At 32.7% G+C, this 24,177-nt stretch overlaps 1 protein-coding gene across 6 annotated transcripts in view; it reads right to left on the reverse strand.

Annotated features, from left to right (window-relative positions):
• LOC125062761 (kalirin) overlaps positions 1-24,177 on the reverse strand; it is an 86,198-nt gene that overhangs the window by 22,439 nt on the left and 39,582 nt on the right. For all 6 annotated transcript variants that reach the window (XM_047668884.1, XM_047668882.1, XM_047668883.1 and 3 more), the window contains exons 27-30: positions 23,908-24,069; positions 22,250-22,326; positions 20,691-20,775; positions 12,439-12,685 (exon numbers count right to left, since the gene is read on the reverse strand). In XM_047668884.1, the coding sequence (XP_047524840.1) occupies positions 12,439-12,685; positions 20,691-20,775; positions 22,250-22,326; positions 23,908-24,069 (571 nt within the window). The remainder of the gene's footprint in view (positions 1-12,438; positions 12,686-20,690; positions 20,776-22,249; positions 22,327-23,907; positions 24,070-24,177) is intronic.

Here is a 24,177-nt window from a genome sequence, read left to right on the forward strand (position 1 = left end):
AAATGGTAGATTAGACATAGGGAAATTGGCTTGACGTTTAACGTCCATAGAATTGGAAAATAAAATGGATTTTTTTACTTCGTATACAATGATAGTTTTGCCAGCGAAGCATAGACAGCATAGACACCAAGCGAGGTATGTACCTAGTTTTGAACAACACAATGTATACTTGAACATGCACTCAATCTGCAACGCATACACGACTAGTTAGAGTGCAGATTTATTCAATATCAATAACAGTAAATGAAAAATCAAGCCAACTACACGTTGAGATTGCAAACTGTTTAAATAATTAAGATCCTTTCAATTTAATTGGCTTTTATCTCGTTAGCAAAAATTATGGATCACAATACAGTTTTGTAAATAGCAGTTTATGGACAGTACACAGCATATATAGGTAATGCACTTTATATATTACCGACAAAGGAGTTTATTCCAACAATAGGACAAACGGAGACAAAATGTTAACTTGATTAAAAGATAGCTATTTTAAAATTGATATTCTGCCTAAGAAGCTTTATTCACTTATTTTATTTCAGTAAGACTATAAAATTTGAAGTTTGGTATAGAATGAATGCTATATTATGGGTATTAATGCTTTGACTAAACTAACTAATACATTGGTTATTATAGTTAAAAAAGATTTAGTAACGATTATATTGAAGTGATACGATAGTGATAACAAAAGATTCAATAGCTTATTTATAATTTTATAAAATTCTTTTCGCCTATATTAAATACGAAAGAGATTTCTCACTTATTAACACTTCGCAAGTACAGAAATATAATACAATTGACACAATTAAATAAAAAGGAGGGCAACTAGCGGCGTTATCGCTTGCGAGCGATCTGTTCCAGGCAACCACTGGTTATTTAGTTACGCATTATAAACTTTTGGTATACCTAAAGATAGTACATTCTTTCAGAACGAATCTAAATCAAGACTCATTAAAGATGATCTATCTATATATAATCTTGTGAGTATGTGTTCGTGGTAGTCGTAGAAAATAACGGTAAAACAAAAACGTTTCTTACGAACGCTGCCTAAACTGCTAAGAGATTGATAACGCCTACAAAAAATCACTTTTATACTACAATCACTTATTTACTTTTATATTATATAAAAACAACTCCTCCGCCAGTATTTATATATGTATTTTCGCGATAAACCTTAACTCTACTGCACGGAAATCATTGCGGTTTGCAGCAATATCGAAAATGATTGTTGAAGAATTTTTAAGAATTTTTCAAGGTAAACGCGGCACGGTGGCCCATGCGAAGGCCCCAAAGTAGTATTTTATAAAAATGCAATGTATACGTAAAAATATATCACTATGTACAATGTACATAATAAGCAACAGAAATACAGACGTTACAACCAAAATTCCGTATTCAATTGTAATTATAGGATATTTAAAATGGAATTTCATTAGCTTTCGTGTTTATCGAATTTTATGTACAGTTTACCCCGAGATATAATATATTTTAACGCTTCAAACTAAAACATCTGCGAATAATATATTTGCTTTGAGTATATGCATATGTTAATTCATTGGCCACATTCAAAACTTCAGATAACGATGACATAATAATGCACTCAAAGTTGTTGACCTGTCAATGATATTTACATTGATGGTTGAAATAGCAGACAATATCAGAACAAAATATAACAATGATTTATTACCGTTCGCGGCTAATACTCGTTTCAGATATTCTTATCATATCAAAGGTTAACCCGAAGAGGAAAGCGTAGCATATGTCAGATTCAGTATTCTATTTGTAACAAATCGAAATGGAGAAACGTGCGAAACTAGTTGGCTGTCCGCCCAATTGTTATTCTCCTTCATCTACTACCATGTGTACGCAGGTAAAGCATGCGGTTATAATTTAGATAATTTATTCTTACCCAATACATAAAATAATTGAATACAACAATTACTAAATTAACTGTTAGACTCAATAATTTAGATAACGGAGTTTGATATTCAGCATGATTTTTATATATAACAAACGGGCAAGAGGCTCATCTGATGTTGTTGTGATCTTGCAATGCCGGCCTTTTAAGAATTCCTACGCTCTTTTCTTGAAGGACCCTTTAATTGGTTCGGAAACTTCAGTAGGTAGCTAGTTGCACATAGTGGTGGAGCGCGGCAAAAACTGTCTTAAGAAACTCAATCCGAATAACTCCTCTGAACATAGTTTAATACTCATGGTAATAGAAACTCCTGCGTAGTTCGGTCAGGTTATTCAAAGACATATATAGCGTAAGAAGATATTCTGCAATTTATATCGTCCCGTCCTCTCGCCCCTCCACTTGTCAACAAAGGTAAGCAAAGCTTATAAGCATATGATAATCATAGCAAAGTAGATATTTTGAGTAAATTAATCACTAAACCTATTGGCAACTATACAGGGTGGCCAAAAAGTCGTGGATCAAACGCAAATAGGGGATAGATGAGGTCATCAGCGGCAAAAAATTGTTCTACGGGAGGTCTCTAAGGTCAACCCCTGCAGAGTTATGATTTATTTTGGTTTTTATATGAAAATTGACTTTTTTTTACTAATTCTTCTTAAAATTCGAAAATATCTACATCCTGTATCTTTCTCATAATATCCACTAGATTGGTACTGATGAGTTCTTGCGTTAGACATACTATTTATAGTTATTTATTGAATGTATTGAAGATAATATTTAGTTATACGATATAACATTTTTTCAAATCATAAATTTTTCTTTACTTTGGACCCCACTGTGAAAAAAAATTACTCCACCGAAAAGTGACCCTGTACTACAAGTTTTGGCGCATTTAATACGGATTCTGAAAAGGTATTACACGTGGCCATGAGTCGCTCTAATATCTTTCTAGGAAGAATTACAAACAACGATTTGGAAATAATAATTGTATTAAAACAATTATTTCTCAATCGTTGTTTGTAGGAAACAAAATATTTTACAATAAAATATGCTCAAAATTCCTGACTCTGACCATAATACTTAATCTGCATCGTCTAATCAAATTTGTAAGTGGGTTACAGCCATCTGTCCAATTATTTGAATCTAGTCCGATTCACACAGTACTGGTCACAGGTAGGTAAATAATCTATCATAAGTCCGAATCGTTGTTGTCTTTTCGTCCTAGAAAGATATTAGAGCGACTCATGGCCATGTGTAATACCTTTTCAGAATCCATATTAAATGCGCCAAAACTTGTAATACAGGGTCACTTTTCGGTGAAGTAATTTTTTTTCACAGTGGGGTCCGAAATAAACAAAAAGTTATGATTTGAAAAAAATTTATATCGTATAACTTAATATTATCTTCAATACACTCAATCAACAACTATAAATAGTATGTCTAACGCAAGAACTCATCAGTACCAATCTAGTGGGTATTATTAAAAAGATACAGGATGTAGATTTTTTCGAATTTTAATAAGAATTAGTAAAAAAAAGTCAATTTTCATATAAAAATCAAAATAAATCATAACTCTGCAGGGGTTGACCTTAGAGACCTCCCGTAGAACAATTTTTTGCCGCTGATGACCTCATCTATCCCCTATTTGCGTTTGATCCACGACTTTTTGGCCACCCTGTATATTCAGCAATAAAAAAATCCCAGCTATGGAATTCTGTTTTGGACCGTAACACTGTAGATTTCTCTTTTCAGATGACTGAAAATTTTCCCTAGTTAGAGCTTGACCCTTAACATCGTGCACACGGCTGCTCTTTTTATCTCTTAACGGTTGAATGAGCCGTACCAAATCAAACTTCTTATACGGTATTTTTCTGTAGTAGATTTATGTTTACTTCTTGTTGACTGTACCTATTCAAATTTATATTTTTTTAAACTAACGAAGGAATTGTAACCGGAATAAAGTTTAGATTAATTATAAATAAAATATTATATTCTAGTAGTAAATAGTATAAAACATACATAAATTGTTTGGTCATAGTTTATTTTTAAGAACTAATTTAAAATTTACGAATAGTGTAATATAAATAAGATGTAATATTGGCATGTGTTCTCATGTTCTTCTATATTATGCATCAGTAAAATTAGCAGTCTTGAATCATGACTTTTAACAACAAAAAAAATTGCTATTAATAATTATTATGATTAACATATTGTTTTCTCTACACTATTTTATATGCAAGTAAGTAAATTCCTTAATTCTTTTGGCAATGTAGAGTAATAGCACGAATGGCAGATTCACCACGGACATATCAGAAATAGTGTCTCATAAAATATTACAACACTGCGTTGTGGATTAAAATAATATAAAACTGAAATAAAAATAATGTGGCGCCGGCGCCGAAGCCGTCTCGAATCCGGTCATCGTCAGCCGTCTCTGACCCTGGATTGTTTACATTATTATGAAATGCGAATATCAACCAGTACAACAACAATGACGTAAGCAACAGCTGGTGTATAAATGATCTATGTTAAAATCTATTCAAAATGTTACACACATATTATACTTTATAATAACCACGTAAGGGCGGTACAATGTTAGCCAGGCGTAAAACGGCTTAAATTTCTACTGCCTTTTGTAATGGTACGAGTTTGTAGTAAGAACGTGGGACAGGTTTTATCGTGATCTCTGTAACATTTGAACGTGAGAATGGTTAGTATTTGCACCGGTGCACATGGTAAACAGTGCCAGCATATATTCCAAACATGCACGGCGGAGTCACGTCGTTCCAACGGGTTTCACCGCACCAATGCCATTTATGAATGAAACTCAATTCGTATATAATGTTATGCGGAGTAGGAAGTCTCGTATAACATATTTAGTAGAAAACTAATTTAACTGCCCAGTGGGATCCTGTGATCGCAACACAATTTAGTGCTTTGAAATACAGACAATTTTCAAATATAAAACTTTAATGGATTAGTTTAAATAATTTAATAAACATTTTTGTATAACGAATTCACACACATAAAAAATTTCCATCAACAACTATTCCCTAACAAAAACACTACCACAAAGCTACATTGTCACGAACTATACCGTGGGATATAAACTGTATCTCGACGTATAAGAATTACAACAAAGTTCAGATTGAATATTTAACCTTCCAGATATAGCTTCAAAATACACCTAATATTGGTACGTGATTATCGCATGATTTGTGAAATTTATCTTACCATGGTGTTTGTCCATCAACACAAGCTTCACCATGAGAACACGATACGCGTATCAAAAGGATCGTGTGCGAGTCTTGAGCTCACCAGCCGTACATTATTGTGCAAGACCCGTCCGAGCTATTCAATTTCGTATATGGTAGCAGTCGCGCACGCACGTTCCATTGGCCGCCTACCGAATTCGAATGAATTCGCCACGAAAAATCATTTGTACATCGCTGATCCGATACGGTTATGCACGGAAAATGTATTACAACCGAAAACGGCACAAAAAAGATATTTACGCTTACTAAAACCGAGTATACGGAACTTTAACGAGTTTATAGAATAAAGGTTTACACGAACTTGTAATAACACGAGTTTATCATGTGTTAGGCTGGAAGTATACAAACGCGTGAGTCACTCAACTGTTTTGAGAATATTAAAAATTTCATATCGTTATGTAACAAACAAGTACTCTGTTATAATAACCAGTGCTACCTCAACAAAGATCTTCTTATATAAAGGAAAGTTGTAGCGCTCTTTCTGACGACATTAAACATCAAAATATTTAAGCGTATCTTATGCCTTTTTGATTTATTAAAGAACGTTTAATATCCAAATCAAACCACACCCTTTGATTTGAAATTCATAGAACCATTCCAATAATAATGTAAAATTACCAATACTAATACAAAATAATTTATTAATCGTTCACAGTTTTATTAAAATAGCATCCAAAATACTGGAAAGAGCGATTAATGGATTCCGTGGAATTAATTAATATTTAAAATTAAATGTCAACATGTATGACTTTGTTCGTGCGGGATTAAAATTTTGAAGAGGATTAATTTATGTACTTTATCAGTTTCGAACTCCCAGCAAATGAATTGCAAGCCGGCTTAAGTTTTATTACACAAATTCTGAATTGAACTAAACACTGATTTTAGAAACTAAATTCTTTCCGCTAAACTGTACCTTTGCCTGTAATTACCATTTAAATTTAAAACGAATACAATTTATTATTTCCGTTTCAGTTATAGTTATCGCTAGAGCTATACCTATAAACATTTTCTTACTTTTACAAGTAAGAGTAAACTTTTGGTACTTTAAAATAGAATTTTTACAAAGTTATTTTAAAAAAACTTTTGTAGCATTAAATAATTACTATTGCATATTTCTAATACTATTTTAATAATTCGCATTTTATTACAATTAATATTTTATACAACAAGTCATAAAGTGCCCTCACCTGATAGACTTCCATTTGTAATCGAATGAGAAATAATTTTAGACATCTTATGGTAAGCCGACCTCAGGGAGATGCGAGAGTTACCGTTGCTAGACGATCCGCTTGAGCCATTGCTTGATGAAAAGCCGTTCAAACTCATCGAAGACTCGATGTCGGAGGGAATATCCGAATCACTAACATGGCTAGAATCCGTACCCGAAGCCATTATAATCTTCACACGCAAAATTGTTTTATAATAAAGTAATTTGCAAATGCAAAAAAGTCAACGAATGCAATTTATACACCGCTGCGTTGTAAATACAGGAGGCGAGCAGACGGACCGGAAGTAGGGCTCGTTGTGCTCGCAGCATTCGGCGTCGACGACCGGTAAGTTCCGGGTCAAAAGGCGTTCCCGACGCACCGGGGTGTGTGTATGCATCGGAAGGAGAAGGCGACACGGACAGCGAATGCAGCGGGCGGGTGCACGCTTTTCATCCGCCCGCCCAACTGACCTGTGCACGCCCATCTGCGCCGACGATCTTCCTGGCGACCCAGTCCCGGCGCGGCACTGGTGCCCCCGTTTCTATACCAACGCGACGTTACACAAGGTCGACGCCGCGAAAAAAGCGGCGCATACGCACGTTAACACCGACGCGTAAATTACTACTGTCGTGTAACTGCGACGAGAATTCGTTAACAATAACAAAGTGACTTAACATAGCTACGCCAACGCTAACATCGCACCGGGCCAAAATATACACATATATACGCACTGTATTATTATAACTTTTTCTTTTTTATATTAACACATGTAGACACTTAATCATTAATATAAGCCTTCATTGTAAATTTAGTTTTCTTTAATTTTCTTTAAGATATAATTTACTAATTGGGGAAATCAATTAAGTAATAATAACATTTTAAATATTTCTGCATTACAAGTGCAGATCGACAAAAATTGTAGAAATACAAAAAATTCTTATCTTTTAATTAAGTTGCTAAAGAATTATAAATTAAATTTGACGCATGGAAAAGACATTATTTTTTTTAAATTTATATTTCGGGAAAGTAATTTTATTTATTTAAAAGTCAATTAACTGCTGAGGAATGTAGTAAGAAATTATAAATTTCATATAAGTGAAAGATTCCTAACAACCGATGACTTGCATTTATAATAATGATTAATTATAATTTAATTTATTTATATAATATGAACATTTTCTGTTTTTTGTGTACATGTATAAATAGAATTTAAATTACAATAGAAATCAAATTACCACTTAATTCATTCTAAATTACTAAATCCAGTAACTTTTTCGCACCTGATTGGTATACTATTTATAATAGGTGTAATTAAAAATTTCTTCGATATTTATTGATATACCTATGCAAGGTCTAATTTAAAAAACGTGTTAACTATATATTCGTAAAGAACAAAGAAAAGCCGTCAGTCAATATTCATTCTTAGCAAACATTTTTAGTATGCTTTTGTTAAAAACTTTGTTAAAAAAAGAGGTGGTTTTTAAGTTTTTTACAAATCATAAATGCACTCAGTTTAATAAAATTCAGTTCTTGACGCTGCGGTTATAAAGACAAAAATTGATTTAAATGGAATTTTATAAAACAAAAGTGACAATGCACCCAAAGAGTTCACGGTAATGGCTTAGCGCGATGAAGTTACGGCGTGAGTTCAAAGTTCGTTATAGTTCAGTAAAATAGTAACAAAGGGATTTTGTGTAACGCAATAACATCTCATTATTCTAGACTCTAGAGTAACTTTCGGTATAATATCAGTTAATTTACGTTGCGTTAATTTGATTTAGATGGAGAATCAAAATCCCATTATAAAAGTTACAATGGACTTAGTAGAATCTACTGAAAAAACGTTTTGCAACTAATTAGGATATTGTCACTTTGACTACCGGCTGATTACCATGCCATATATGTGAAGTAAGTGAACGCTAATAATAAAGCCCTAAAGCCAATATATTATTAATCTATTTAACCCAAAATAGAGTACTCAGTTTGAGTGCAACGACCAAAGTTACTTTACCTTAAAATAACAGTGTCGCTGAAATATCCGACTGAAATACGTCCAAGTTTGCTACTAATTTAATTCCTAAGATTATATTTGGAATAGAACGAAAATTTTAACATTGGAAAAATAATGAACGTGTAGACGGAACGAAAATATACCTATATAAATATGTATATAATGTTTTGTTATCTACATTATCATAGTTACAGGTCTTAAAGAAACGATTGGCACTACAATACATACAACATTTGGAAATATTTGTTGAGCACATAAAATTCAACGGTGTGAGGTTAGAACGCACGAGTCCAGGGTAAAGAGGCGCGCCTAGCCTGTATGCTATTTCTGCTTTTAACAGTTCTAGAGTTCATACATATAGGCTTTGTACACAAGTACTATAATACTAATTAACTCCTTTTCTCGTAGTCTAGATTGATCTCCCTAGAACGTTGGTTCTGTCTGATTAAATGTCTGAGAGTTGTCTCAGACATTGATCAAATCTCTAGAAATGATTAACGTGTTCCATATACAAATGAAGTCATCAACTAAGATTAAAATCCCACGGAATAATACAATAATCTACCTCTAGTATGTTATAACATACAATAACTATCGCAGTATCAAACAAAGTGTTTAACAATTTAGTTTTCAAATTAAAATTGCTTATCTAAACAGAACTATTTATTTGAAACGTAAGTACTACCCAAATGTAGTACTTACGTTTCAAAAAGCCATGCTATGGCAATATAGGCTTGTCTAAGTTTTTTTTGTAATAAAAAGGGGGTAATCGGACTGGATCATCACCTGATGTTAAGTGACACCGTCGATCATGGTCACTTACATTGCCACAATCGGTACTATGATATATTATATTACTACTTTTATACACTATGTTAATCTAAATAAATTATATTAAGAATCCAAATTCCACTAACACAACTATACGGTACACCTACACCAACTTGTGTATAATTAAAGGTAAATTCCATTAAAAATTTAATGAATTAGTTAACAACTGACCCAAGGAATCGTATGTATGGATATGAAACAAGTTTTGAATGTATCACGAATTTATTAAAATATTTGGTAAATAAGTGGAAATTCTGACGCAATGAACAACTTTGAGTACCTAATTGCTACGCATAAACTAAATAATCAATCTGAAAATTATTCACAAAATGTATTATTATTATTATTTCGTACTAGCTGGCCTGGCGAACATCGTACCGCCTAACAGTCGATTCTTTATTTTTTTTTAAATACTTATTCTGCTATTCGGGACAACGGTTTAGCTAGTAAGATAAAAAAAAGAAAGTTGATAATACAACAAATACATTATGTCAAAAAATAAAATTTACCTTCCCGGAACCCCACCACTAACACTTGAACTTTATGATATGGTATTAAAGTTCAAATTGCCTTTAAATATTATTACGAATATTTTGTATGGGAATATAGAAAAGTGTTGTTTTTAGACTTTTTCACTCAATTTTTTTAATTTTTCTCTCCGTATCATCCATCCGAGAACCATCCTCGTACTTCAAGGAATATTATAAAAAAAGAATCAGACAAATCGGTCAAGCCGTTTTCATGTTATGTCGTGACAACGGAAAACGGGTTTCATTTTTATATATATAGATTATATAAGAGTTTTTCTTTTTTTCAAAAGTATAAGAAACTTCCAAAAGGGAGTTTCTAAGTCAATCACTTAAAATTCAAAACACGTTATATAGGTATACGTTAGTATAGCATATGGGAGGTAACACGGCATTTTAGTGAAAATTACATACAGTAACGTAACGTAAAAGTAGAATACACAGAACATTCTCAAAGGAAAAACCGTTCTTTATAGACAATGTTCATCTTTGAAATGGAGAGCTCTTTATGAAATACCCCGTATTGATTCGAAAATATTTCTATCACGCATGCTATGACAGACATGGAAGTAATATCGGTGGAATTCAGTATTCCGCGTGGACGAAACTCACATGGAGTAGTTCGAATATTAGAAAAATTTCAAATGAAAAATTGTACTTTCTAGCTAGAAATATTTATTTCAAAGCGGAGATATACACGACAATTCACCCAGGAAGGCGAACAAGTAAATTATTTACAACAATAAAACGATTTTGTTATTTGTGAATGCGGATTGAAATATTCAATACGTACCTAAAAAGATTCTTCTATACACTTAGTTATCAAAAATATTTGTTACGTGAATTGTATTCAATGTATGTCTTAACTGAGCGCAAAACTTCCGCGACTTTTCATCTAAAACTACAAACACAAACTACGCAATTTAAGTAGAAACAAAGGAACGTCTAAATATCGATAAGCCTTAATGGCATCATTTACTTTGCACATTAATGAATCACCATTTCATCGTCACTTAGGGCACACGAAATAGGGCTTATGTAGATCGACTGATGCTATTGACATCCCCTATTGATATTGGCAAGGAGTTGATTACGTAGCATAGCCAGATTCATTTGCATATACGTTTATTTCAGGTAACTCTAGAAGCTTTAAGTTTGTCACCCCCATATTAGAATATTGATTGGATCCGCCAAGAGCCAAAATATATGTATCTACGATAAGAATTCGTAAAAATTAAATTTAAACTGCATTTTCATATCTTTTTTTACAGCAAAACGTAAATAAATATTTCAGTTAGTGCAAAGCATGTCTCCAAAACTATTCGCCTATCGTCAGTCTCGAACGAGATAGACTACGTGAGCGGTATCTACTTAGACTAAGATACAAACAATTTCTTAACTCACTTGAGATTACTCAATAGGAGCTCACAACTTGTTTGAAACGCCCAGAAGAGGGATGTATTTTTAAAAGTAAAGCCTAAACGCTCGCTATGATATCTATTACGTACGTTAATTTTAAACCGGCAAACATTAAAATATCCAGTTCCATTATCAAAACTAATTTTAGTACGTTCGAATGCCTAGGCAACATTCCAAATTACGTCTTAATTGTGGTTTTTAAACCCAGTTAAAACAATACAAATTCTAAGAGTCATTAATCAAATTGCAATAAACGTTCAATTAAAAAACCTATTAAGAACTAATGGTTTCGCAATCGTAACAGTTGGTTTGGGAGTGACTGGATTTAAGTTCGATGTTCGTTTAACTAACAGGTGGTTATAGAATTTTAATGTTAGGTATTTCGTAAATGTAGTGAAAATAAAAATCAACGTTTTGTGGACCTACGGTAGTAAGACTTCACGGTTGAATTGACGTACAAGTGCTACGACGTGAAAAGAGTGGCGGCGAGTTTCTAGCCAGTTTTTCTCGTCCGGTCTACGTCAATTAATTGAGAAGTGGTAGTAATTTTAAATTTGTAATAATTTAATTTCTACTAGCGTTCATAAGTAGGAATTATGTTAGCTATTATTAAAAAATATCAATTCCGGTAACCTAGGTTTACAACTTTAAGGCAACTATATGGAAAGGATCAAAGGGAAGAAGGAGAAGAAGGCGCCCTAGAAAAAGGTGTATAATAGAAATAGAAGAGTTAGCAGGAAAGACAGCCATGGACAGAGAGATATTTGGAATAAGCTTGCGGAGGCCTTTACCCGTGAAGGGGTTCCGATTAACAGTACTAAAAGAAGCTAGGATATTAGGATACATTCTATTTTTGAAATTTGTAATTACATTAATTTTTAATTATTGAAAATTACACATGCTTTTATTATTATTATTATATAGGTTTAATTTCTTCTCCTCTAGTCGGTTACAAGAACACTACAAAACGGTTAATTTTCTCGTATGAATAATTTCACAGTAGCCGACCGGAAACCCGGTGTTGGAGACCAAAGATCCTAATTGCGCCTCAGAAATTCCTTTAGACGATTATGTCTAGGTTTCTTACTTAAACGACTTAAGCGAACCCTGAGAGTACTCTAGAGACCCTGGACAAAAAACGCTTTTTAGTTTATTATGTGTCAATTATGTGCAGCACTCTAGTTAGTAGTTCTCTACTTTCCTACTTTCACAAGATCGCTAGTATTGTTAACTATGAAATTCAGCAACTTACCGTTGGCTTCATCTCCAGTACCCAAAGGTTGTCTCGAAGGTGATGTTTTTTGATGTGGTTGCGGCTTCAGAACTTGGGCTGGCACAGCGCCCTCTTGTGGAGGGTCGCCATGAATCCTCACGACCCACCATTCTAGTCTTGCCTGCCATGCCTCTAGCACTTCTACCTGCTGGCCTTTCGAGACTGTCAGCTCGCCGGCACCTCCAGATATGTGGTCTGCGACAACCCATGTCATCTCCGGACCGGCCTGATGACAAAACCCTTATTAGATTTGCTGAATATAACAAATATTAAACATTATTGATATAATAATTAAAGACTTAAAAGATTATTTTATTCTTGCAGTTAGACAACTTAGTTTTTTGTAGACCTTATGAAGAGTTTTTAGTGTAAAAATAATAAATTTCAACTTTTATGTTATAACCTCTTACATAGTATTTATCGAGCATTATTAAAATATAAATAATAAATCACTAACAATATATATATTCATATAAATAAGCTTAGCAGCTCCGCAACATGATCATGTAGAATAACCTTTTATTAAATTAAATGGTTCACGTTCCTTGACTCAATTCCAAATGAAAAGTCTTTGTCTCTTCAAAAGAAGGTAAGAAGACGATCTACGAAGATTTTTGTCCGTATTTCTCGGGAGAAATTGCATGCCGCTAATCCAAAGAGGCGTTTAAAGTATTTTTAAATTAAGTTTACTTGGAGATAATAGACATAAATATACAAAAGTGACATGACATGAATCCAACCGAATTGCCAAACGCTATTTTGCAAATTTCTGAACCAATATATATCCAAAAAAACTCGAGTGAATAAAATACATATAATAGCGACAAATACCGCGAGATTTGCGTTCTAACTTTTTCCACAGCAAAGTGTTAGGTACGCACAAATTTAGGAAATCTATTTTTGTATACCATGATATTCGCGAAAGTGATAATGATAACCCGTGCAGCGCTGGCTGAGTGGTTAATTGTGCGACTTTCAAACCTAAGGTCGTAACCTCTTGCTGTGCATTAACAGATTCCTCCAACACTTGCTGATACGATAACGTCTTAGCCCAAATATCAAAAGAAAAGCCGTTTTGGATGATTGCAAAATGTTTTAATACTATTTATTAATTTATTAAGAATGTAATTATTTTCAAGTACTGTTTAATATAACACGTTTCGGTCGCACATCTTCAGTATTCCAGAAACATGAAGCTAGCTAGTGTGCTTCTTTTGTTTTTAAAAAATTCACAAGTTTCTTACGTTTTTCATTTTATTTAATATGAATATCAAAGATCTAAAGCTTAATTTACGTTTTAAATTATCTCACACAAAGATTTATTCCGATTAGCTGGCGAAAAAGTACATTTATCCACTTAATATGGAGCGCCAACTTCCCTATCCATAAAATGAGTGACATCTAGAACTTGAAAATAGCTCCATTTTACTGAGAAAAATGGACTGCATTTTACAACCAAACTGAAAGCACAGTAGGTAAAGTTTTCGTAGTAACTTATTATTCTTTTAAATACTGTATATCATGAAAATTGGCTTTGGTATAAGTCTTTGTGTATATATATATGGTTAGTATGTCTTATGCAAAAATAAATTTTCTAATTTTCTCTTACTAATTGCATTGACTTGAATTAACAGAAAAACACTTTCCCATAACATTTAATGTCAAGTCGACAACAGGCTCGGGTGCAATTTAAAATATGGAGGAGTAATATTAACCTTTAAAAAAAACATTTCAAAATTAATGTATTTTATTGATTTATTTTTTGCAATTACCAAGAGATATGCTATCATTAAAACTTTTTTATATAAGCCCAACAGCAGGGAAGAACTATAATAGTTTATTATTCGTCCCTCCATAATTCGGAACCTTCTAAATCATTTGATAAGTCTTGACACCTATTCTCGACGCTGGGAAGCTTCCATAAAGTCTTAAAGTCTGATGTTACAACAAACTTTTCTTAAAAACTCTAAATGATTTTATCATCCGTAAAAAACAAACAACAAACAAACTTATAAAGTTTGCAACGTTTAAAGTTTGAATACCAACTTCATCAAAGAGCTAAATTGATATTTATTAGCAGTAAATGTTGTATGAAAGTAATTAAAAAAATAATTGCCACTCAAATTAGGTCCCAAGCCAAAGAACCGCTTTTAATTATTCACCAGCACACCTTTCACTCTCAAAAATGCAGCGACTGGTGTAGAATTTAGAAATTGTTGGAGAACACCTACCATCATCATCATCACGAATATACATCACACACAAATCTATTGTATATTATACGGTCAAGAGCAGGGATCGATGTCAACACTACAGGCTGTTGATAACCAAATCTACTAATACAAGATAACAACCGCGATAAGGTAACATACTGACAGATAAATATATTCTATTGCTTCTATTAACACTTATTGAAACTTATGTTTACATAATTATTAGCAATTTGTATATCACAATTACTTATGCGGAAATATTTCGCAGATACAAGCGAATATGTTTTTAATGCTATATGTGCTAAGAGTACATTTTCTTTGTCATAAACCGAGAGACTACAGCTATTGAACCGAGCAAGCAGTTTTTCAACCCTTTTTCTTTCAAATTTGATAGTATAAAGCCGACAGCCATGACCGTGTCGCATGACTGATTCAAAATATAAATGTATTGTTAACATAAATATAACGCTAGTATATCACTAGCACTGATTACAGAGCTTTAAATAAAATCTTCTGATATCAATAAAATAACAGGTTCTAATTATTTCGTTTATATTAAATAGAATTTAAAATTTTATCTATTGGCTGTTACCGACTACACTGACAGCCAAACAGGATAAAGTAGATTACTATTTATTCATAATAAAATAAATCAGTGGCGCTACAACCTGTGGGCTTCAGATTTCTGAATCTGTTTCATTATCATTTTTTAAATCTAATAGGCAATTAGGTTATCTGCCTCCAGTGCCTGACACACGCCGTCGACTTTTTGGGTCTAAGACATGTCGGTTTCTTCACGATGTTTTCCTTCACCATTCTAGCTAATGTTTGCACATAAAAAAAAGTCCATTAAAAGTACAGCCGGGGATCGAACCTACGACCTCAGGGATGAGAGTCGCACGCTGAAGCCACTAGGTCAACACTGCTCTTATTCATAATAGTTATATAAATATTGTGTGCATCCAATAAATTGTATAAAATCAATTCCGCGAGATGGATCGCTGAACGTACTATAATTATCTAACTGATCCTCGGCCACTCGCGAACCTTGAACAGATATTTCCATCACTAACATTCGAAAGCGTCAGTAACTCGCTCTACAGCTTTACTTGTGATTGATGACAAAAATAGCGATCGCATACCAATACATTGTTTCCATTCACTGATTTCAGTTACTAAATTTTAATAATTTTCTACGAAATTAGGAAGTCTTAAGTGGCTCTGGGAAGTTGCGTATATCGCCCTCCGTCATGGATATTGATGGAATACAAGTGAGACTTTAACATAGACCTCTGTGGTAAGCCGATAAAAAAACTTTAGAAAATACACTTCATGAATTAAATACATATATTTAAATATAGGAGGATATTGCCACAGCGGTTCTAGTAGATAAATAAATACCGCGAACAACGTCGTCATATTATTAATAATAAACCATTATTATTTCCTCTTCAATCAGGATTCCTGAACTATATAATATTAAATGCATAACGAACGTTGAGTGTAAATAAATATGTAATTCATGACATATTTTTTTTTAATGAATTGTCATCCGGTGAATAATAAAAAACTACTTAATAAACAAAAAAGATCAGGAGAACAGAATATTGCTAGTCTCAACTAATCGCTGCGGATAGTTTGTGACGTCATACTCCCAGTGTATAAACGCCGGCTGAGGGTATGTTTTCGTAATCACCTGCCGGCGGCTGCCCTTAAGGAGACGAGCATGGAAAGAGCTCGGCGTGTCTATGGTGTGCTGCCGCGTTAGAGATGCATGTGGCGAGGTGACGGAACTCTGCCGGAACCATGGCAGAGAAATCTTTCGCCGGCTCTTGTCCTGTTTTGTGAGCGGCGCAGGCGAGGGGTGAGGCGGGGTGGCAGTCATCGCGCGGGCGCGGCGGCGGGGTGCGGTCGCGGCCGCCTCGTCCGGTGAGGCGCGCGGCGCTCGTACCACTGCCGGCTTCACTCACTCGCCTCAACACTCGCACACTACGCAGCCTCTGTATCGAGCTATCTTAGCTGATTTACTCCTAACACTTCCTCGCCGAAGGACGCGCGTAGTCCAATGACAACTTCCGAAATACGTAACCAATATAAGTTGTACAACATTATAGCAAATGTGTATAAGAAATTATTTCATAGTGTAAACGAAGCATATTCCCACAATTCAGAAATCCTCAAATAATTATAGCAATAAGACCGCTTCCAATTATTATACAACATTCGATACGGGTAAATTAAGCGCTTAGGTAGAACCTAACTTTGAGCTAACTAAACCAATTTAATGTTCCATGCACTAAATTGGTAAAAGGCTCAATTAAAACTTTGGTCTGCAAGGATTTTAAAGTCAAACTTATTTCAACCTTAATTATGATATTATTTAGTATTAAATACAATATTTATGGGAGATGCAGGGGTAGTTAAGAATATACCTAAACTAAGGTTCTGTGGACTTTACGAGATGATGATAAAATAACTGAAATATTAAACTAATCAAGTGGAAACATTCAAATTATTTTTAATAAATTGTGACTAAGTTTATTCATGTATGAAAGTATCAATCAAAGCGCGGGCGAGAGTCGAGGCGTATAATAAATGTATAGCTCTGCTACATCTAGTCATTCATTTTCAACTCTCGTTAGTGTAACGACATCTCCAATTACCGGGACTTTCTTAAGTTTCCTTTGATAGTAACTTATCAGGTACGTTCTGAGGAACATACGAGATTCGCAATTCGTTAACTTGTATTGTTTACAGCTTAATTCATAACAAAGATCGTATCGTTTGTATACAATAGTTAACTTTAACTTGAAGAATCTTCAAGAGTCGGTAGAAATTCTATTCGATCTTATTTTAATATATTATACGCCAGAAATTGTAAATAAACTTTACAACAATATGAACACGGAAAAACATCCTAAACGGTGGTATCGGCACCCTTTTGAATATAAATGAAAAGACATAGAGGTGTTAACAAACTAATTACAAGTTAGCCCTCTAATTAACAAGTTGCATAACTCCTCATTTCTCACTACCATGCAGTTTCTAATAAATAATAGATAAAATGTTCAGCAAAGATGTAGTTATAAGTTTACAAAGTGTTAAAACAGAAGAAAATTTAAACCTTTTATTATAGTCATTTAAAATTTGGGTCCATTGTACAACGAATATTATATATAGAATATAATAATATGTAACAATATATAATACCTAATGATTGTAACAATTGCTGTTCAATTACATGCTTCCGTTTCTTTCTTATTACCTTTGGATGTATTGATTGTACTATTTTTGTGCCACTATTATGCGATACGAACCCAAAATATAGTTTTTAGTGCCGATTAGTTTAGAGGAACACAGTACGACAGTGCTGCATAATTATGCATTCGTTTTTTACAATAGATTAAATAACTACTACTTTCCAACGTGTATTTCAAAAATACAATAACCTGTATTCATCATATCTTTTACAGTGGTAGAAAAGTACAAAACCAATTAAAGGGAATTAAAAAGCGAATCACGTAAATGAACATAAACCTATCATTATAACTAATCAGATATATTGGTACATGCATTCGACGCATTTAATTTTCTCTAATCTAGTTTTTTAATTTCTTAAGTGAAATAATAAAAAATACTCCACGTAAAAAGCATGTAATTTATAAAGCTTATCGTTGAACACAAGCATTCATTTATAAAAAGACCAGAAGCTTTGAAATGCAATATAAAATAATATTTGAAAGGTATCCTCTACTCTAATTAATTGAATTTTCCATTTTATAAAAATTGTCGTATCTTATGAAAGCAGTATTACATAATAAAATTTCGCCTTTACAAACTTGTAGTACTGCTTGCGTCTCTTTCGTCCGTTATTCTTCATTAGCACCAGTCCTTTGTTTATTGAAACCTAGAGTTCCTAGCAAAATAATTGTTTTCGCAATAAGCCTTTAAATTTGAGACAGAAATGCGGTAAGATGAGGACGTACTCTAATGAAATTATGACTCTTAATATCAATCTCGATAAATAGTTCTTCGAGTGCAGCTATCCAATCATCTAAGGCCACAGCGTTGCGAGAGATATTCTAAACTAAAAGCAGTAAATGCAAGTTTGTTAGTTACTACTTAGTTACTTGTATTCATTAGCTGAATTCAAAATACATTTTCTTGATATATATTGAAAGGATGACATATTCATTTGACTAATAGCTCTTCTCAGAATCATTCATTAAGTGTTAAGTTAAAAAAAATGTGTAGAAATAATGAATATAACTTATAAAATACTGTTTTCATGTCAAAAGGAAGAGACTGGCTGCCCACAACACAGGGAATCCTAGTGTGGGGGCCAGTGCACTTTACTTTATCTAAATATCTTGTATTTTGTGCATAATAAAGTTTTCTTTCTTTCTTTCTTTCTGTTAAAAGTTACTTAAGTAATTATATAAATTACAAAACCTAAAAATAGATTGAAGAATAAATAATGCTTAAATAAGAAGAGGCTTTAAATTTTGTAGCCTAGTTGCACGGTCTTAAAATTGCCTAGATAAATTTTTTTACCTAGCATTAGTGTTATCGACCGAGAGCACAAGAAATATATAAAATAAAATGTTACAAAGATACTAACATGGAAAAGGATAAATTGTTAAAGCTCTTTATATAGAGTAAAGTTGGGGATGGTTTATATACGGAAGGACGACCTTTCATTCGACATTCAGGCTTGAGCAAATCTAAAATTTTATTGATGTTAAATGGGGAATGGGATTTTGTTATTTTTATAAGCATTGACACTAGAAAACATCAAGGCAAAAAAAAATATTACAATAAAACGCAAGATGTGAAAATTATGTACACAAAAGGTTTTAAAATTAATAAAAAAGGCTAAAAAAAGACCACTCAAATCATATTAATTGATTAACCAAGATAACTTTTCCATTCGCTCGCTTAATACTGAGGTTAATAATAATCTATTCTAACAAAGAAAACTCAACATTCGTTATTTAAAAAGCGGAGGTAGAGACCGTGTTAGTAAAATGAGTTTCTTGATAAAAGAAAAATGAGTTTGCAAAGTCTACGAGAATTTCATAACACATATTCTCTCTACAATTAAGAAATGATCTTTAAAAATTTGTTGAATTTTGTTCATAACATGCTTTCAAGAACTTCGTTGTCCTCTTAAGTCTTTATTAAAACAACAATAAAGAGACATTACATCAAAGGACGCTCGAGAAATAAGCTTCAGAAAGGATTTTAAAACAATTATTAATACTTTTACAAAGACTACATATTACGATGTAGTTTATAAAAATCCTCTATAAATTTTCTTTCTATAATTCATAACGCATATATACCTTATTTACTGAGTAATAATGAAATACCTTTAGTTAATTTTCATTATTCTTTTTCCGTATCATATACCCGAAGCTAAAATTGTTTTAAAAATCCACCCCGATTTGCATATTTATTTCGTATGCAAAGCATTGAGAGAAATGAATTCCCTCCCGGTCGTTTTCTCTGAATACCTGGTTCAAGGAAACATGATGCTTCGTTCTACATTTATTTATATCATCCTTCTCTATGAACATATTTAATATTTAGACATCATATATGGGATATAAGCGATCGCCTGAGTTTTAAGAAGTTCGCTAATTTTTTTAGCTAACTAGTGCCCTTAGGCACTATTATAATCCGACTAACAATTTAAATGGGTAACAAAACAATAATTTATATTCCCGCGTGAATTTTGTGTTTTAAGCCAAGAATCTTAGCTCATCAACAATAAACGTTATATTAAAGTAAAACAATTTTCATTAACTATATTTTGTAATACTTATTATATATATCTCAAGAATATATATTGGCGTTCATAATACATAAATATAGATACATCATCGTCATCTAAAACTAAGATAAGAAATGTGATCAAAATAAATGCTGCAACATAAATTTTCCATATTTCGATAATCGATTTAAAATGTAATTAGAAGGCTACTTGCAAGATCTAAATTATAAAAGAGCTCTTACCTTATCTGAGTCGGTGGTATTTCCACTGCCGAAGGAAGCTAGTGAATTGCGGTCAAGATTCTCGGTGTCCGTGTCATCGAAGTCCCTGTTGAAATCACTCATTAGAACCACCAGTATTTTTACTACTCGAGTATATCAAATAAATACGTAAGGGAATAATTATTGATTATTGAGTGATTCTTCAGATTGTTAATTATCTATTATGTGCTAACTGAAGTTTTATTAAATTTGTAATATTGAGTGTTTGTTGTAAAAGACGAGAATTTCGGATTGACATTTGAATTTTTACAAGAATAATTTTTGTTCACAAAAACACAAAAAACACATTTTTTTTTGGTTTTTAATGGAATTAGATTAAAATAAGTGTTTTGGAGAACTTTTATGAAATACATGTACAGTAAAACTATTGCAGTATTAGGCGCAAATGTAACATTTACGAATAAAAATTGATGCAATACGAAAGAACGGGTGTTTCTTTACAGTCTGTCCTTTAACGTATATAACTATAGAATGTTTGAAACAGTATCTAGAATTTTCAAATAAACAAAAAATAGACCGTTTATAATTGCTACATAAAAAAATAGATGATTGTTACTATTTTAAACATAACATAACTATAGTATTAATTAGTACCTCGCTGTTCATATGGTTTACTAAAATATGAAACCAGTAAGACAAAAGTCTAGAGTACTTGAAACAGCGTAAATGCAAAGTGCTATACTGAACTTCGCAAACTAATATTGGCGAACTAAAATTTCACAGACTCGAGTATTAAAGCGTTCAGGTATTTTGATAACCTCATCAAACATAAAATTACTGACCAACATGCAACACGTAATTATAATATTCATGTAAAATTTTACACGCTCAGAACTTTGAGAAGCGTTAAATTTATTAAATCTCTATGAAATAATACACTGACAAAGTATTAAACGCTGTTTTACAACGAATTCAAATGTTTCTACACAAAGTTATACGTGTGTTTTAAGAACTTTCATACATTTGCTGCAGACATTCGCTGCACTCACGATATATCAAAATTCTATTTGATATTAATATCAAGATGTGTTTAATATTAAAATTAAAAAGAGCTATTTTAATTTTTTTTTAACATTTATCAGATATCACGTGTACGTATAATTCGTAGTACGTAAAAGGATGTCTTGGCAGAATTTTTACAAATAAATGTAGTAAGAGCTGAAATTTAACGATTATCCGACGCATCACTGAGTAACGTAAATTTCCACTTAATATTTAAAATAAGAATTTTAAATATAAAGTCAGTTGGCCGATACAAATATTAATAGTTATTTTTAATATGTTTTTAGTTTACACAGAGGAACAATTTTTTTTTTATTATTGTATGGAATTTTGAACCTGTTGTTAAGTAATTTGGGGAGGCTGATATCGAATATTTTTTTAGAAGCTTTATTTTTCAGATATAAAGATAAAAACGTTCCGTTCTACCCTGTTAATATATTTCATGGGTTGTCATGAATATTATTGATGAAATTGAATTTAACAACGTATAATAATGTGAATAACTTATGTATGTTTACCTGCTGGAACGCTGTGAACTTGTAGGTCGTACGCGGGCCGGACTACGCGGCGGCAACGCTTTGTTGAAATATGTTTCCTGTAGAGAAATAACATTTTAGCAATTGACTAAATCAATGTACCTTAGAAATATCAGAGGCACAAGTTTAAAAACTCAACGCTTCGGTACAGTTTTGCAAAACTGTACTGTGTTTGTTGAAATATGTTTCCTGTAGAGAAATAATATTTTAGCATTTGACTAAATCAATGTACCTTAGAAATATCAGAGGCACAAGTTTAAAAACTCAACGCTTCGGTACAGTTTTGTAAAATGTATAATAATTTTCTTTAAAAAAATATTGGTTTAAACAATCGTTTGCACACTTACACGAGAGTAGCGGGGTCCAAAGACCTTAATTATAGTTTATAGTTCGTTTATGTACGTAAACGTTGAGAATAAATAATTTTATCAATTGAGGATCCATGGTTGTCTTCATTCTGTTGTGAATCAGAGACAAAGCCTTTTTCAGGTTAACATTTTACTCATATCGATTGATATCGTAAAGGTAAAGAGTGTTACTTATTCTATGATTGATTCTTATCGTTTCAATTACCGAGTAAAACAATCGGATATCAATAACTGTATTAATTTTAATTTCTTATAAAGTATTTTTTTGAGACTATTCAAAAACTTCTTGCGGTACTTGAAATAATCTTACCACAAAAATGGAACATGTCCAACGATCTATAGATTTTTATTAAAACCGATGTGACACGAAGAAATTCGAATACTACTTTCCTTAGGTGTATAGTATTATAAATAAAACATTTGCTAAAACACAATCCTTTTCCACAAACCAATTTCCGGGCAATAACGTTAGCAAATGTTGTATCAGATTTTATTTACGCGCAGTAAACAAGCTTCGATTGCTATTATATGTGACGTCAACATGTGAATTTACTTATACTGTTCATAATCAAAAGCCCTTTATATAAATCACAAGCCTCAAAAGCTTCAAAGCTTCAAGTGAACTTATGTATGAACTTTACTAGCTATTATTATCAATAATATTTCTGTGGCCAGTACAGTTGTAGTACAATATCAAAATTTTAGACTAATTAATAAGCACGTTCCGGCTTAGAAGAGCTCAAGAGAGAGAGACCCAGACGGGGTCAATGAAATACGAGAAAATAAACTTAATAACTTAAGAAAATAACGTTAAAAATGTATGAGGATTTTTCGCAATATTTATTTAACCTACGACTGATGATAGTGGTATCATTAATATATATATATATTCGATCCCCTGCAAATCGTCACGATGAACCCAATTTTATGTGACCACAAACAATCATGATGCCAGCAGGAGAAGTACTATGTCGGCCTTTTAAGAATTGAAACGCTCGTCTTAAACAGTATTGATTCGTAAGTAGCTCGACGGGCAACTGTTGGTAATTCGCGGCAAGGATATTTCCCAGGGCACATAAAAAATTCAATAGAAATATGTATTTGAAAGAACCGAGCTAATAAATTAAAAAGAAAAGAGAGAGAAAGTCTCATTGGTAGATTTTATTACCAATACGTGTAATGAGATTATAATAACGAAATTTTTTAGTGATTACGAATACTTTAATAAAACAAAACAAATACAAAAAATATATAAATAAATTGTATACTTACTTGTATAACCTCCCGCAGTCTTCTAACCCAAGTCTGCTTGACCTCAAGTGAAGGGGCCTTAAGCATTATACGACAATCGCTGGCCATCGGCTCTCGGCCAGTCCACACAGAGAACTTGCATTCGTCACCTTCAATGTGTTCTGTTACGCCCAGTTCTGACGTCTATAAAAATAAAGTAGCTTAAATTTGCGCACTTTGACTAACGCCCTAATACTATTGAAAATACGCAACGCAATTACATTGTGCCATACTTTTCTATAGAATATATAT

Source organism: Pieris napi, chromosome Z (genome assembly GCF_905475465.1).
Source record: "Pieris napi chromosome Z, ilPieNapi1.2, whole genome shotgun sequence".
NCBI classification, from domain to species: domain Eukaryota; kingdom Metazoa; phylum Arthropoda; class Insecta; order Lepidoptera; family Pieridae; genus Pieris; species Pieris napi.